This window comes from Zalophus californianus, chromosome 10 (assembly GCF_009762305.2).
Source record: "Zalophus californianus isolate mZalCal1 chromosome 10, mZalCal1.pri.v2, whole genome shotgun sequence".
NCBI classification, from domain to species: domain Eukaryota; kingdom Metazoa; phylum Chordata; class Mammalia; order Carnivora; family Otariidae; genus Zalophus; species Zalophus californianus.
Genome location: NC_045604.1, coordinates 69,709,650 through 69,722,591, shown reverse-complemented (window position 1 = coordinate 69,722,591; position 12,942 = coordinate 69,709,650). Strand labels below are relative to the sequence as shown.

The following is a 12,942-nucleotide window of genomic DNA, read 5'->3' as shown; positions in this document are numbered from 1 at the left end:
TTCTCTTATTTTGCTTACTAATATAATTATTTCATTTTTTTAAACAGTGAACATCTATAAATGTAATTTAGCTTCTATCCAGTAATCTCAATTATATACAAAACTGTGTGTATGTGTACAAAAAAATCTGGAAGGAGATGCACTAAAATGTGAATGGTGTTTTTTTCAGAATAGTGGGATTACTGGTCATTTTTTTGTTTTAGGTTTCATACCACTCTGCATTTTCAAATTTTTTAATAAGCATGTGTTATTTTTATAATATGAAAAAAGCAATTTTAAGACACCAACAAAGTTGCCTGTGATCCAAGCACAGAAAGGAATATCATCTGCCTTTTAGCAATTCATCCAACACACAGACCCAGAGCTGTGCATACACACCCCACACTAGCTCCCACATGGACTTGCTCACACACCTGTGTTCATTCTCTCTCTCACACACAGATACACTCACACTCAAATTCAAGATAGGAAAGAAACTGGGAAGGACAATGAAGCAACTGAAAGGTGCAGCCACATACCCCTAGGAACTTCCAACTGCTCACCAGCACTGGTGTGGGAATGAGAAGCAGGGAGACCTGAGCATCAACACTTCCCTCAGCAGCCTACTTATACAAGCACTGAAGAGGACAATGCCTACAAGGTCACTGAAGGGCATTCAGCATTTCAATGTGTAGGTTCTCTGGAAAGGATCAGTGACTATTAAAATGTAAACACTTACGTATGTATAATCATAAAATGTGGAGATAATCTTTACAATTATAATTAATTCCTTTGAAAAATAAAGCCAAAAGAAACCAATCCTTTCTTACGATACTCTTAGAATTTATTTTACAAATTCTCTTTTAGGATGAGTTGGTCATGGCTACAAAAGCATCAGCCCTCTTGATGTGGGAAACACAGGCAGAAGAAAAATTATTAAATTTCCTTAACTACCTGCAACCCGCGGACAAGTCCTTGAAACAGGCAGAGTGACATTCCTCTAGGGACTCAACTGCGTTGATGTTGACACTTTGCTAAGGGCAAAAGGCAATCCTAGCCCAACACCCCACCCCCAGGACCCTGTAAGTCTACTTTAACATGTAAGAATTCCTTTGGAAACTTCCTTTATCTCTACCCCCCAAGATACATGTTGGCAGCATCCTCCAAGCATATGGCCCACCGATATATATCTGAAGGGTCTCATGACTAAGGTTTTATTAGACGGTAATAAATGACCTTTACCTAACAATAGCTAGCCCGCTCAAGGTGCTGGAAACCTTGCTTCCAAATGCCTTAGAGACTTACACTGTCCCTAACCCCCTCCCAACTTTATTTTTATTTTTTTTAAAGATTCTATTTATTTATTTGACATAGAGAGACACAGCGAGAGAGGGAACACAAGCACGGGGAGTGGGAGAGGGAGAAGCAGGCTTCCCGCCGAGCAGGGAGCCGGATGCGGGGCTCAATCCCAGGACCCTGGGATCGTGACCTGAGCCGAAGGCAGACACTTAACGACTGAGCCACCCAGGCGCCCCTCCCCTCCCAACTTTAAAGTATACAGTGGGCCACTCCTCAAGACCCCGGTGAGGCTTTTCCTGCCCATGGGTCCTGTCCCCGTCTTTTAATAAAACCACCTTTTTGCACCAAATGTGTCTCAAGAATTCTTTCTTGGCCATTGGCTTCAAACCCTAACGTTCTTTCCTACATCACTCTCAGGATGAAGGGGTCATGTAGAGGAAGAATCTTCAGAAACGGTCGAGGACTTAAAAGTAACCTATTCCATCTTGACAACTAGCGCTGGGTGTACAGGACTACGAATTCCTGTTTCAGTAAGGTAGAACCAGAAAACTCCACTGCAGTCCTTTTTCTCCTTGCCAGCCCTGTGTTATGTTACACCACACCTGATCTACCACCAGGTGATGTAAAGAGAGCCAAACACACCATGACACTGCTAAAGAAAGAGGGACAGAAGAGCCATCTGTATTCTAAGTATGAACTGCTGCCATGAAAAATTCAGAAAATCAGCTTCAATAATTTAAAATGCTTCCTTCTTAAACAGATTACTCAACATGCTACCTTTGAGTATTTGACAATAATCAAGAATAATCTGGTTGTTATCATCAAGGACAGTAATGTGACCAGCCTAAGAGTCTCATGCATGCAATATTTTGAAATCTCAAGGTGGAAAGTACAGAAACTTATGGTCCTTATTGCTGTTATCCACCTTATCTCTTCCTAGGGTTTTTGAAAAATCACGCATGTTTAAAGAAGAACCCTTATCTTTTAGAGATACATACTGAAATACATACGGATGAGACGTGATGTCAGGCATGCACTTCCCACACAGCATGAAAGTGGGGCTCTACAGATGAACCAAGACTGCTGAAACTGAGCAGCGGTTTGGGATGGGGATTTCACTGAACCACTCCTCTACTGCTGTATATGTTCAGTACTTTTCATCAAAAAAATTTAAAGATATTATTTATTTATTTGATATGTATAGAGAGAGCACAGTAGGCAGAGAAGCAGGCAGAGGGAGGGAGAAGCAGGCTCCCCGCGGAGCAGGGAGGCCGATGCGGGGCTCGATCCCAGGACCCCGCAATCATGACCTGAGCTGAAGACAGATGCTTAACGACTGAGCCACGCAGGCGCCCCCCCCTTTAAAAGATTTTATTTACTTATTTGATATATAGAGAGAGCACAGTAGACAGTCATTTTAAAAGTTTAAAAATAGGGGCGCCTGGGTGGCTCAGTTGGTTAAGTGACTGCCTTCGGCTCAGGTCACAGTCCCAGGGTCCTGGGATTGAGCCCCACATCGGGCTCCCTGCTCAGGGGGAGCCTGCTTCTCCCTCTGCCCCTCCCCGCTTGTGCTCGTGCGCACGCGCTCTATGACAAATAAATAAAATCTTTAAAATAAAAAAAATTTTTTTTTAAAGTTTAAAAATATTCATCCCAGGGCGCCTGGGTGGCTCAGTCAGCTAAGCATCTGCCTTCGGCTCAGGTCACGATCCTGGCATCCTGGGATCGAGCCCCACGTCCGGCTCCCTCCTCAGTGGAAAGCCTGCTTCTCCCTCTCCCTCTGCCTGCCTCTCTGCCTACTTGTGCTCTCTCTCCATCAAATAAATAAATAATATCTTTTAAAGAAAAACCAAAAAACAGAAAACAAATAAAAATACTCATCACGAGGTGGAATTCTCCAGTTTTTTTTAAACTACTTCACTATCGGGGCACCTGGGTGGCTCAGTTAAGCCTCTAACTTCAGCTCAGGTCATGACCTGGGGGTGGGGGGTGGTGAGAGTAGTTCCTAGGATCCAGGTGGTGGTAAAGGGCTCTGAGCTCAGCGGGGAGCCTGGTTCTCCCTCTCCCTCTGCCACTCCCCCTGCTCCTGTACTCTCTGTCTCCCTCTCAAATAAATAAATCTTTAAAAATAAATAAACTAGGGGCGCCTGGGTGGCTCAGATGGCTAAGTGTCTGCCTTCGGCTCAGGGTCCTGGGATACAGCCCCGCATCGGGCTCCCTGCTCAGCGGGGAATCTGCTTCTCTCTCTCCCTCTGCCTCTCCCTCTGCCTCTCCCCCTGCTCATGCTCTCTCTCTCTCTGTCTCAGATGAATAAATACAAAATCTTTTTTAAAAAATAATAAATAAATAAATCAACTACTTCACTATCAGAGAATACTTTTTCTCTTTGCTCCTCTATAATGCATTCTGACATTAGACCTGGGAAAAGTAATCCTGAGTCATAATAAAGGCTAGCAAAGCTCAGACAGGCACAAAAATCAACCTCTCATTACTCTGTAAATTATCTGCTTCAAAACGAGAGCTCCCCTCCGCCATCCCAGGAAGCTTGTCCAGGTCCAGGTACTCCCGACGACCACACCCTGCACTACTTCCAGCGCAGTCTGGGCCAGCAGACAGGAGGGATGCAATGCCACAAATCTGCCTACACACGTCCATTCCACCAAACCCCAAGTCATCCAGGCTTTGCCCCCAAATTTAAAATTCCACCAGGAGAGGGGCACTTGGGTGGCTCAGGTTTCGGCTCAGGTCATGATCTCAGGGTCCCAGAATGGAGCCCCGCTGGGCCCCCTGCCCTCCCCTGCCCACCCCCTCATTTCGTGAGAGCTCCCTCTCTAGCACACACGCGCGCTCTCTCTCTCTCCCTACAATAAATAAATAAAATCTTAAAATTCCACCAGGAGCTATCAGAGCAAAGAATTTTGACTAATTTCTACTTTGTGATTACAAGAAAGCTCAGCCGCAAATAACACCCAAAGTTTTTCCCACTGTAATCAATAAGGACAGTTACAAAAGGTGTTTCTCAAACAAAAAGGATTTTATGGAAGTCAGGAACATGAAATTTGTGGAAATATTTTGAGTGACCAAATCTAGTAAGCTGAGAGCCACCTAAAGGTTATGAGTGCAGGGGCGCCTGGGTGGCTCAGTCGTTAAGCGTCTGCCTTCGGCTCAGGTCATGATCCCGGGGTCCTGGGATCGAGTCCCACATCGGGCTCCTTGTTCAGTGGGGAGCCTGCTTCTCCCTCTCCCTCTGCTGTTCCCCCTGTTCGTGCTCTCTCTCTCTCTGACAAATAAATAAATAAAAATCTTTAAAAAAAAAAACACCTATGATTTAAAAAAAAAAAAAAGGTTATGAGCACATCCCTGCTAGAGCACTGACAATCTGTGAGGGCTTGTGAAAATTATTCAGCCTTCCTGGGCTTCCAGTTCCTTACCTATAGAGTAAGATGAAAACCACCTGCCTACAAGGGCCTCAGAAAAAGGTGATGATCCAGAGAAAACGTTCGTGAGCTTCATATAAGCCAGAGTACTCTCTCAGAGTCAGATTATGATAAAGAACAAATGTAGTATTTCCCTAACACCTCTGACTGCTGTAATGAGGGAGGGTATGTCTGGAGAGAAGACACAAGGCACTAGTAAAAAAACAAAACAAAACAAAAACCGGGGCTCTCTAGCCCAGCGGCACAAAGGAAAAGCAGGAAAAGAAACTGGACCAGCAATCACAATCCATGCTGGCCATATGGGACACTTGTCAGTCATATACCTCTGTGTCCATTAGACTAAGAGGTGGGAGACCCGTCGCAGCAATGTCTTCCAACACAGAGCTAAATTACAAGCAGTACGCTGATCCCAACATTCAGGATGCCCACAGAGACACGCACATCTTCCCGGGCTGACAACTCAGCACAAGGAGCAGTGATCAGGAGGACCCAGATCTTTACACTTACAGCTCAAAGGACACTGTGGATACTCAGGGGGATACATGGATCCCTTATAAAGGTTCCCACATGTTTTAACTGACACCCTAAATAGCAAGGGATCAATTTTACCTCTTTTCTTAAAGACCACTAGGCTTTTTTTTTTTTAAGATTTTATTTAATTTTTGACAGAGAGAGACAGCGAGAGAGGGAACACAAGGAAGGGGGAGTGGGAGAGGGAGAAGCAGGCTTCCCGCGGAGCAGGGAGCCCGATGTGGGGCTCGATCTCAGGACACTGGGATCATGACCTGAGTCGAAGGCAGACGCTTAACAACTGAGCCACCCAGGCACCCCAAGACCTCTAGGCTTAAACACACTGTGCACTTGAACACCCACTTAACAAATGTCTGCAAGGTGAGAAACCAATAAAATATAAAAACTAGCAAATCAGCATTTTAGGGACTTTCTACTCTTCAGTAAAATTTTTAAAAGTGAACACCAGTAACCTGTGATGTCTCCGGTTATCAGCAGAACACAAAGCGTGATGGTGTCTCTCTCCAGGTAAACTTGCCTAAGTGCTGAAATACAGGCCAAGGACAAATCTTGAGGCCCCCTTTCTCCCCGGGGTTGGGTGCGACCTCCGACACACTGCACTGTGCCTTCTCAACACCTGTCTACACGCTTCACTTCTCCGACAGGAAAGAAGCTGGCCCTGATGGAACTGTGCTTCAGTCTGTACCCTCACCCTGCTCTCGGACTCATTCCCCTTCCCTTCTGCACACAAGGTTAGAAGTGAAAACTTTCAGCGTTCAGGGTCTCCCAAACATTAAAAAGATGAGCCTAGGCAGGACATATACCAACCACACACAGCAAAGTGTGCTCAAAATAGGTGTGTGTGGATTAGCATGACGTTCAGCGACCAGGCGCAGTCTGGCCTCTGCGGTGGGAAGGACCGAATGACTTCAGCCAAGCAGCCCTGGGCCCTCAGCTGGGGGAGTCGCTGGGCACGTCTTCATTCAGGGGGCCCTTTTACCAGGCAGCCTGGGGGCAGGTACCCACGCCAGGAGTTCATCGCCAGGAGCTCATCCCCGTTTGGGAAAAATCCAGCTTGTGTGGCTCGAGAGGACGGGGTTGGGGGCAGGGGGGCCAGGAGAGAAAGTGAGTCTCGGGAATAGAAGCTCCCTCGACGAGAGAAAGGAACGTCAGCGAGATTGAGCCCGAGCTGAGGACACAAGGGAAGAAAGCGTGCACTTCCCGACCTGCCGGACGGCAGGGCCCGGGAGCGCTCGCTCCGTTACCTGCTCTGCCCCGTAGGCCGTGGCAAACTGGACGAAGTCCTCGATGCGAACGAAGCCGTCCCCATCGCCGTCCAGGGCGTCGAATACGGCTCGAAGGCGGGGGCCGTCCTCCGGACACGCCGCGGGCTCGCTCGTTAGGGGGCAGGTCTGGCTGAAGTCCGAGGGCCGGTCCGAGTCCCCGGGACCCACGTCCAGCGTCAGCTCGCCCACCGCGGGTGAGGGGAAGCCAGGGAAGAAGTCAACCTCGCCCCTCACGTGCTGGCTGTGCCTGAAACCCTGCACGCGGAGAGAGGCGCTCTCCGGGCAAACCGGCGGTCCGTAATCCTCTGGCTCTTCAGTCCAGGAAAGAAGCGGGCCGAGTTCTGGCAGCTGCCGATCGGGGTCGGGGTCCCGGCAGGCAGCCTGGTCCGGCAGGAGGTAAGACATGCCCGGATCCGGGGCAAGCGCCCAGGCGCTCTCGGGGCGCGCGTCCGGCCCCGGGGCTCGTCCGGCGCTTAGGTCCGCCCCGGCATCGGCGCAGGCCGCGGGCTCCAGTGGGCCGAGAGCTGGGTGCAGGGCGAGGGCGGTCCCCGGCCGGTCGGGCCCACCGGGCTCTGGGTCGGGGCGCGGGCCGCCCGCCAGGGAGGCCGGCCGGCCCGTCTCCATCTTCATGGGCGCGCCCCCGGCCGCGGCGCAGGCCCGTGAGGCCAGTGGTGCGGCGGGCGGCGCGGGCGGCAGACAAAGGCGCTCAGGGCGCGGCGGCGGGCGCGGGCATCCCCGCGGCGGCGCGGGCGGGCGCGCGCGGGGCGCCCGGGCTGCTCGGGCTGGCGCTCGGGCCCTGCTCTGCCCTCGCCCATCTTCGAGCTGAGAGCTTCAGCTGCCCTCGGCCCGGCGGCGCGGCGGGCGCGGGCCCATGGCGGCGGCGCGGCGGGCGCGGGAGGGCGCCGAGGCGGCGGCGGCGGCGGCGGGCGGCCAAGGGGGCAGGCGCCGCGGAGGCCTCTGAGGAGGACGCCGAGGAGGCCGCCGAGGACCAGGCTGAGGTGCCCGCGGTAGCCGAGCGAACAACGCCGCCACCGCCGCGGCCACCGCCGCCGCCGCCGCTCGGGCCCCGCCTTCCGTCGGGCCTGACGTCAGCGCGTCGCGGCGCCGCCCGGCCCCGCCCCTCGCCGGCCTGCCTTAAATGCGGGCGGCCGCGGCAGAGGGCATTGTGGGCGGTGGGGTTTCTCCCACTGGTCCGCGGGGCTGGTCCGGACCCGGACCCAGGGCCGCGGGCGGGGCTGTCTCATCACGGCTGGGGCGCGGAGAACGGCTGCTCCGAGCACCGCACGGTAGTGGACAAGCGGCGCGGAGGCACGAGTGAGATACCACCGAAATAGGCACCTGTCACACGGGGGCTGGGTCCTGCCTGCGTGGAGCGCTCTCGCAAACTGATAAGCAAGGAACACGATCCTGCTGGGACGGGGAGAAGTGCACGTGGCGCTAGGCACAGCCGGGGGTGGGGGCCGGGGGACGCCAGCCGCGCAGAGAGGTCCAGGGATTTCTCCGCGCTGGGACAGAGGTGGGCAGAGGCGGCGGCAGACCCGAGTGTGGGACGGCCCTGAGAATGCGGTCCGTCTCACCTGTAACCGAAGCAACGCGTGATGAAGCACTGACACCCTTCTTTAAACCTATGACAAAGGCTTTTTTCCATAGAAGATCCAGTGTTAATCGCCAGTCCCAAACACCGTGTCTGTCTTTGACAACTGACATCTGTTTCTCTAGATGTCACCATGATCAGTGGGTACACAGGGCGCCAGACAGGAACGCGGGCACCCTGAGCAGGCATGAAAGTGGAGACATGCTAGTTAGGAGCAGGTGAGCTGCTGCGCTCCAGGCGAGGTGCTAAATTTAGCCTGTAATGAAATGTGTCAGGGGAAAGTATGAACCGGTATTTTTATAGGCCGTCGGCACCAGCACCAGATATGTTTCATAAGCAGCTTTGGCAAGAACCAAAGGAAACTGAACCTCTTTCCAAGTGTACAGTGAGAAACAGTGGTAATTAACTGAGTCAACCCGTATGACAAAATCCCAGGGCATGCAGGACCAGATTTTGTAAGGTTGGCAATGGGAACACAGAGGCAAGGGATCCTCCTCCCCAAATTTATCGATTCCTTGTGGGAGCCGTATGCTTTCATGAGGAAGATACTATGTTCAAAGAAAAAAAAAGTCATCTCCAGTTTTGGCAAGAATCTGAAATCTAGCCGATGCATTTGACCAGACATAATTTTCAGAGGTGGTTATAGTGACGTGTCAACCTTGCTAAATAGGAGTGTTAATGTGGGCGAAGTGAAGACGACAGGAGTCCCGAGGCTGCTATGCCAACACCGGGAAACTCTGCATTCTCTGGTCGGCTGATATGCCCAAACAGAACCCCAGCATGGAAGGCATACATCTTCCTGCTTGGAGCAGTGCAAGACACTCTGTTCATGAAACGTTCAAAGTGACAAGTCCATGGGTGCCTGGCTGGCTCAGTTAGTAGAGCATCTGACACTTGATCTTGGGGCCGTGAGTTTGAGCCCCATGTTGTGTGCAGACGTAACTTTAAAAAAAAAAATTGACAAGTTCCTGGTCAGTCATTCCAATGTCTTCTAGCATCCCCTCTGTGGCCTGTGGACATGTTTGGTGTGTAGCATTCCAGATGAAATGAATTAGCTGGGTAGAAGCAGTACTTGGATGTGCTCCTCCACACCTACCCTATGCACATTTTTTGAAGATTTATTTATTTATTTTAGAGAGAGAAAGGAGGGGGAGGGACAGAGGGAGAGAATCTTTAAGCAGACTCTGCACTGGCTGCGGAGCCCAACACGTGCATTTGATACCATGACCCTGAGATCACCATAGGAGCCAAAACCAAGAGGCAGATGCTTAACCAACTGCGCCACCCAGCCACCCCACTATACACATTTTAATTTAACCTGGTAACCATTACATAGAAGAGGAAGGGAGGGTGAGGTTCAGCTCACATCTGTTGGATTTGGGGTCTGGGTGAATGTCTGTGAACACCTCCGTGACTCTCCTTTTGCAAAGTACTTGGATAACCACTTATCTTTGCAACTCTCCAAGTGGGTGGATTTCCTTGACCTCTCTTCCTTGGTGACCTTTGGCTTGTAGGGAGAGATGGGGAGATGAAGACCAGCAATCAATCAATCAATCAATCAGTCAATCCAGCAAGATGATTCAGCAGAGTCCTGGCACAGCCCTGTGGCACCTGTCAGGGGAGCTGAGGGAAAGGGGTTAAGAAACCTCACTTGGGGGGCGCCTGGGTGGCTCCATCGTTAAGCATCTGCCTTTGGCTGAGGTCATGATCCCAGGGTCCTGGGATCCAGCCCCACATCAGGCTCCCTGCTCAGCGGGAAGCCTGCTTCTCCCTCTCCCACTCCCTCTGCTTGTGTTCCCTCTCTTGCTGTGTCTCTCTTTGTCAAATAAATAAATAAAATCTTAAAAAAAAAAAAAGATGGGGCGCCTGGGTGGCTCAGATGGTTAAGCGTCTGCCTTCAGCTCGGGTCATGATCCCAGGGTCCTGGGATGGAGCCCTGCATCAGGCTTCCTGCTCAGCGGGGGGCCTGCTTCCCCCCCCACCATAACCCCGCTCTGCTTCTCCCCCTGCTCATATTCTCTCTCTCTCTGTATTTCTGTGTCTTGAATGAATAAATAAAAAATCTTTAAAAAAAAGAAAGAAAGAAACCTCACTTGGAAGGTAAGAAAACTCTTCTGGGGTAGGGCTCCTTCATCACCTAGATGAGATCTGGCCATGGACAGCAGGAGGGGGAGGGTGACAGGCAAGGTTCAATTTGATCACAAATCTACTTAAAAAAAAAAGATTTTATTTTTAAGTAATCTCTACACCCAATATGGGGCTCAAACTCATGCCCATGAGATCAAGAGTCATATACTCCTCTGACTGACCCAGCCAGGCACCCCACAAATCTACTTTTTTAATGCATGTTCTTAAAAACCTAAGGAAATATACCAAAATTATAGTAGACATTACAGATGATTTCCCCTATCCATGCTAGTCCTATGAATTTAAAATGAATCTTGGGGCCTGGGTAGCTATCAGTTAAGCATCCAACTCTCCATCTTGGCTCAGATCATGGTCTCAGGTTTCTGGGATCAAGCCCCATATTGGGCTCCCCACTCACCGGTGAGTCTGCTTGGGATTTTCTCTCTCTTCTCCCTCTGCACCCCTGCCCCACTCATGTGCTCACTCTCTCTCTTTCAAATAAATAAATAAAATGGCATCTTGTCTTATTTGAACTTAACTGTTAGCATGGTTGAGTGTTTCTTACCGTATTTATTGACCGACTGGGACCCTAAATCCGTGAACTGCCCAGTCGTAGCACTTGCTTGTTTTTCTCTTGGATTCTCTGACTTTTTCTTTAGATAAAATTAGGGTGTTTTTTTAAGATTTTATTTATTTATTTGACAGAGAGAGCACAAGCAGGGGGAGCAGCCGAGGGAGAGGGAGAAGCAGACTCCCCACTGAGCAGGGAGCCTGATGCAGGGCTAAATCCCAGGACCCTGAGATCATGGCCTGAGCTGAAGGCAAACGCTTTACCGACTGAGCCACCCAGGCATCCCTAAAATTAGTTTTTAATATTGCAAATATCTTCTCCCTACCTGGGGGTTAGGGTTTCGAATGAATGGTGGGGGGGGGGGCACAATTCAGTCCATAGCAACTTGAAAGAGACATTTAGAATAGATGTAACCAACAAAAGTATTCATTTCCAGAATATGCAAAGTATTCCTCAAAAACCAGAACAGCAACTCAGTAGAAAAATGAGCAATAAATAACAACAAGCAGTTCCGGAACAGAAAACTCAAGCGGCTACATGCACATAAAAAAAGATGCTCGACCCCATTGGTAATCAAGGGAATGAGTAAAGATACCATTTGACACCAATCAAAGTAAAAAGTTTGATACCAGCAGAGTATGGGGATTCACATTACTAATACAGCTGAGGGTCTGTGTACACAAGCACGTGTCCGCTCTCCCTCTCTCTCTCATTATTTTTTAAAAAGTGGAATGACGAAAAAAAAAAGTGGAATGATGATGAGAACCCAGATCAGAGAATTGGGAAGCAGATTCTTGGGGAGTGGAGAAAGCCCCCTCCCACGGGAATGGTTCCAGAAGTGTTTGTGGCAGGTCCTTCCCTATAGTGAGCACTGTGGGCCATGCTGGGCTATACATCCATGTTCAGAGCTCAAAGTCCAGACTGGAACCAGCCAGTGGTCAAGTGGGAGCCCTGTGCAGGGCACTGTGGGGCAGCTGGTTCCCCAGGAAGGCTGTGAAGGTGGCCTGGAAATGGACGCAGGAGAGAGGCTGAGCTCTATTCTGGGTGAAGAAGGGCCAGGGTGAGGAAGGAGCAGGACCACCAAACAGCTTACACTTGGCACTCCAGGAAAAGGGGTCCCAACCCAGCAGAGGGCCCGGTGCCTCTTCCTACTGTCCCCACCTTTTGACCAGGGGTTGGTACCCTCCTCCTCCTGGAGCCTCTTCTCCCACATAACCCCCCCGGCCCCCCGGCTGGTCTCACCCTGCCCTGCCCTCCCAGGCCCTGAGCTGTCATTGTGGCTAGGTCACTTGGGGACAAGGGGGTAGGCGGAGGTGAGAGGGGTTTCACAAAGGGTGGGAGGGAACTTCTGCAGGTGATGGGTGATTGTGGTGATATTTTCATGGTTCTAGACGTAGGTCACAACTCCTCAAACTATACACTTTACATGAGTGCAATTTAGTGTATGTCAATTACACCTCAATCAAGCTATAAACCAAAACTACGGGACAAATTTTTTTTTAAAGATTTATTTATTTGAGAGAGAGCGGGCATGAGCGGGGGAGGGGGGGCAGAGGGAGAGGGACAAGCAGACTCCCTGCTGAGCACGGAGCCCGACACGGGGCTCGATCCCACGACCCTGAGATCGTGACCTGAGCCGAAATCAAGAGTTGGACGCTCAAACGACTGGGCCACCCAGGCGCCCCAGGACACGTATTTTTAATTTACAATTTTGAAAACTAGATTAACATTTTGTGTTCGGTAAGTAAACTTAGAGGGAAGCCAATTTTCAGTCTCGATCACAGTCTTGCCAGTAGCCTCCAGCAGTTGAGAGCACAGAGCCACACTCGTGTTTACTGATATTTTATTCAGTGGGGAAGGATTTTTTTTTTTTTTGTCACCTTCAAATTTAGTAAAGTACATTTCTTAAAGATAGAACATGAGTTTGTAAAGCACAATGTAATTCCTCCTGACTCAGCCGAGGTTTGGATGATTTTCTTCTCTAAACATTTCACTCTGCAGTTCCTGGCACCAGCTCCCACCTTCCTGTGATGACAGACAGGCCTTCCAGTAGGCCCCCGCCCAGAGTACTTTGTAGCCCTCTCCCCCAAGGCCAAGATCGTGGCTGGGGGGAATGGGCATGAGGAGCCAGTGGGGAGA

The 12,942-nt window shown here is 50.4% G+C and overlaps 1 protein-coding gene across 6 annotated transcripts in view; it reads right to left on the bottom strand.

Moving 5' to 3' along the window:
* RAB11FIP3 (RAB11 family interacting protein 3) overlaps nt 1-7,257 on the bottom strand; it is an 86,539-nt gene extending 79,282 nt beyond the window's left edge. The window contains exon 1 of one of the 6 annotated variants that reach the window (XM_035722060.1): nt 6,491-7,257. In XM_035722060.1, coding sequence (XP_035577953.1) covers nt 6,491-7,141 — 651 coding nt within the window. In that variant the 5' untranslated portion in view covers nt 7,142-7,257. The remainder of the gene's footprint in view (nt 1-6,490) is intronic. The other 5 variants (XM_035722056.1, XM_035722058.1, XM_027610246.2 and 2 more) reach the window with 5 other exon arrangements.
* Nucleotides 7,258-12,942: the final 5,685 nt, after the last annotated feature.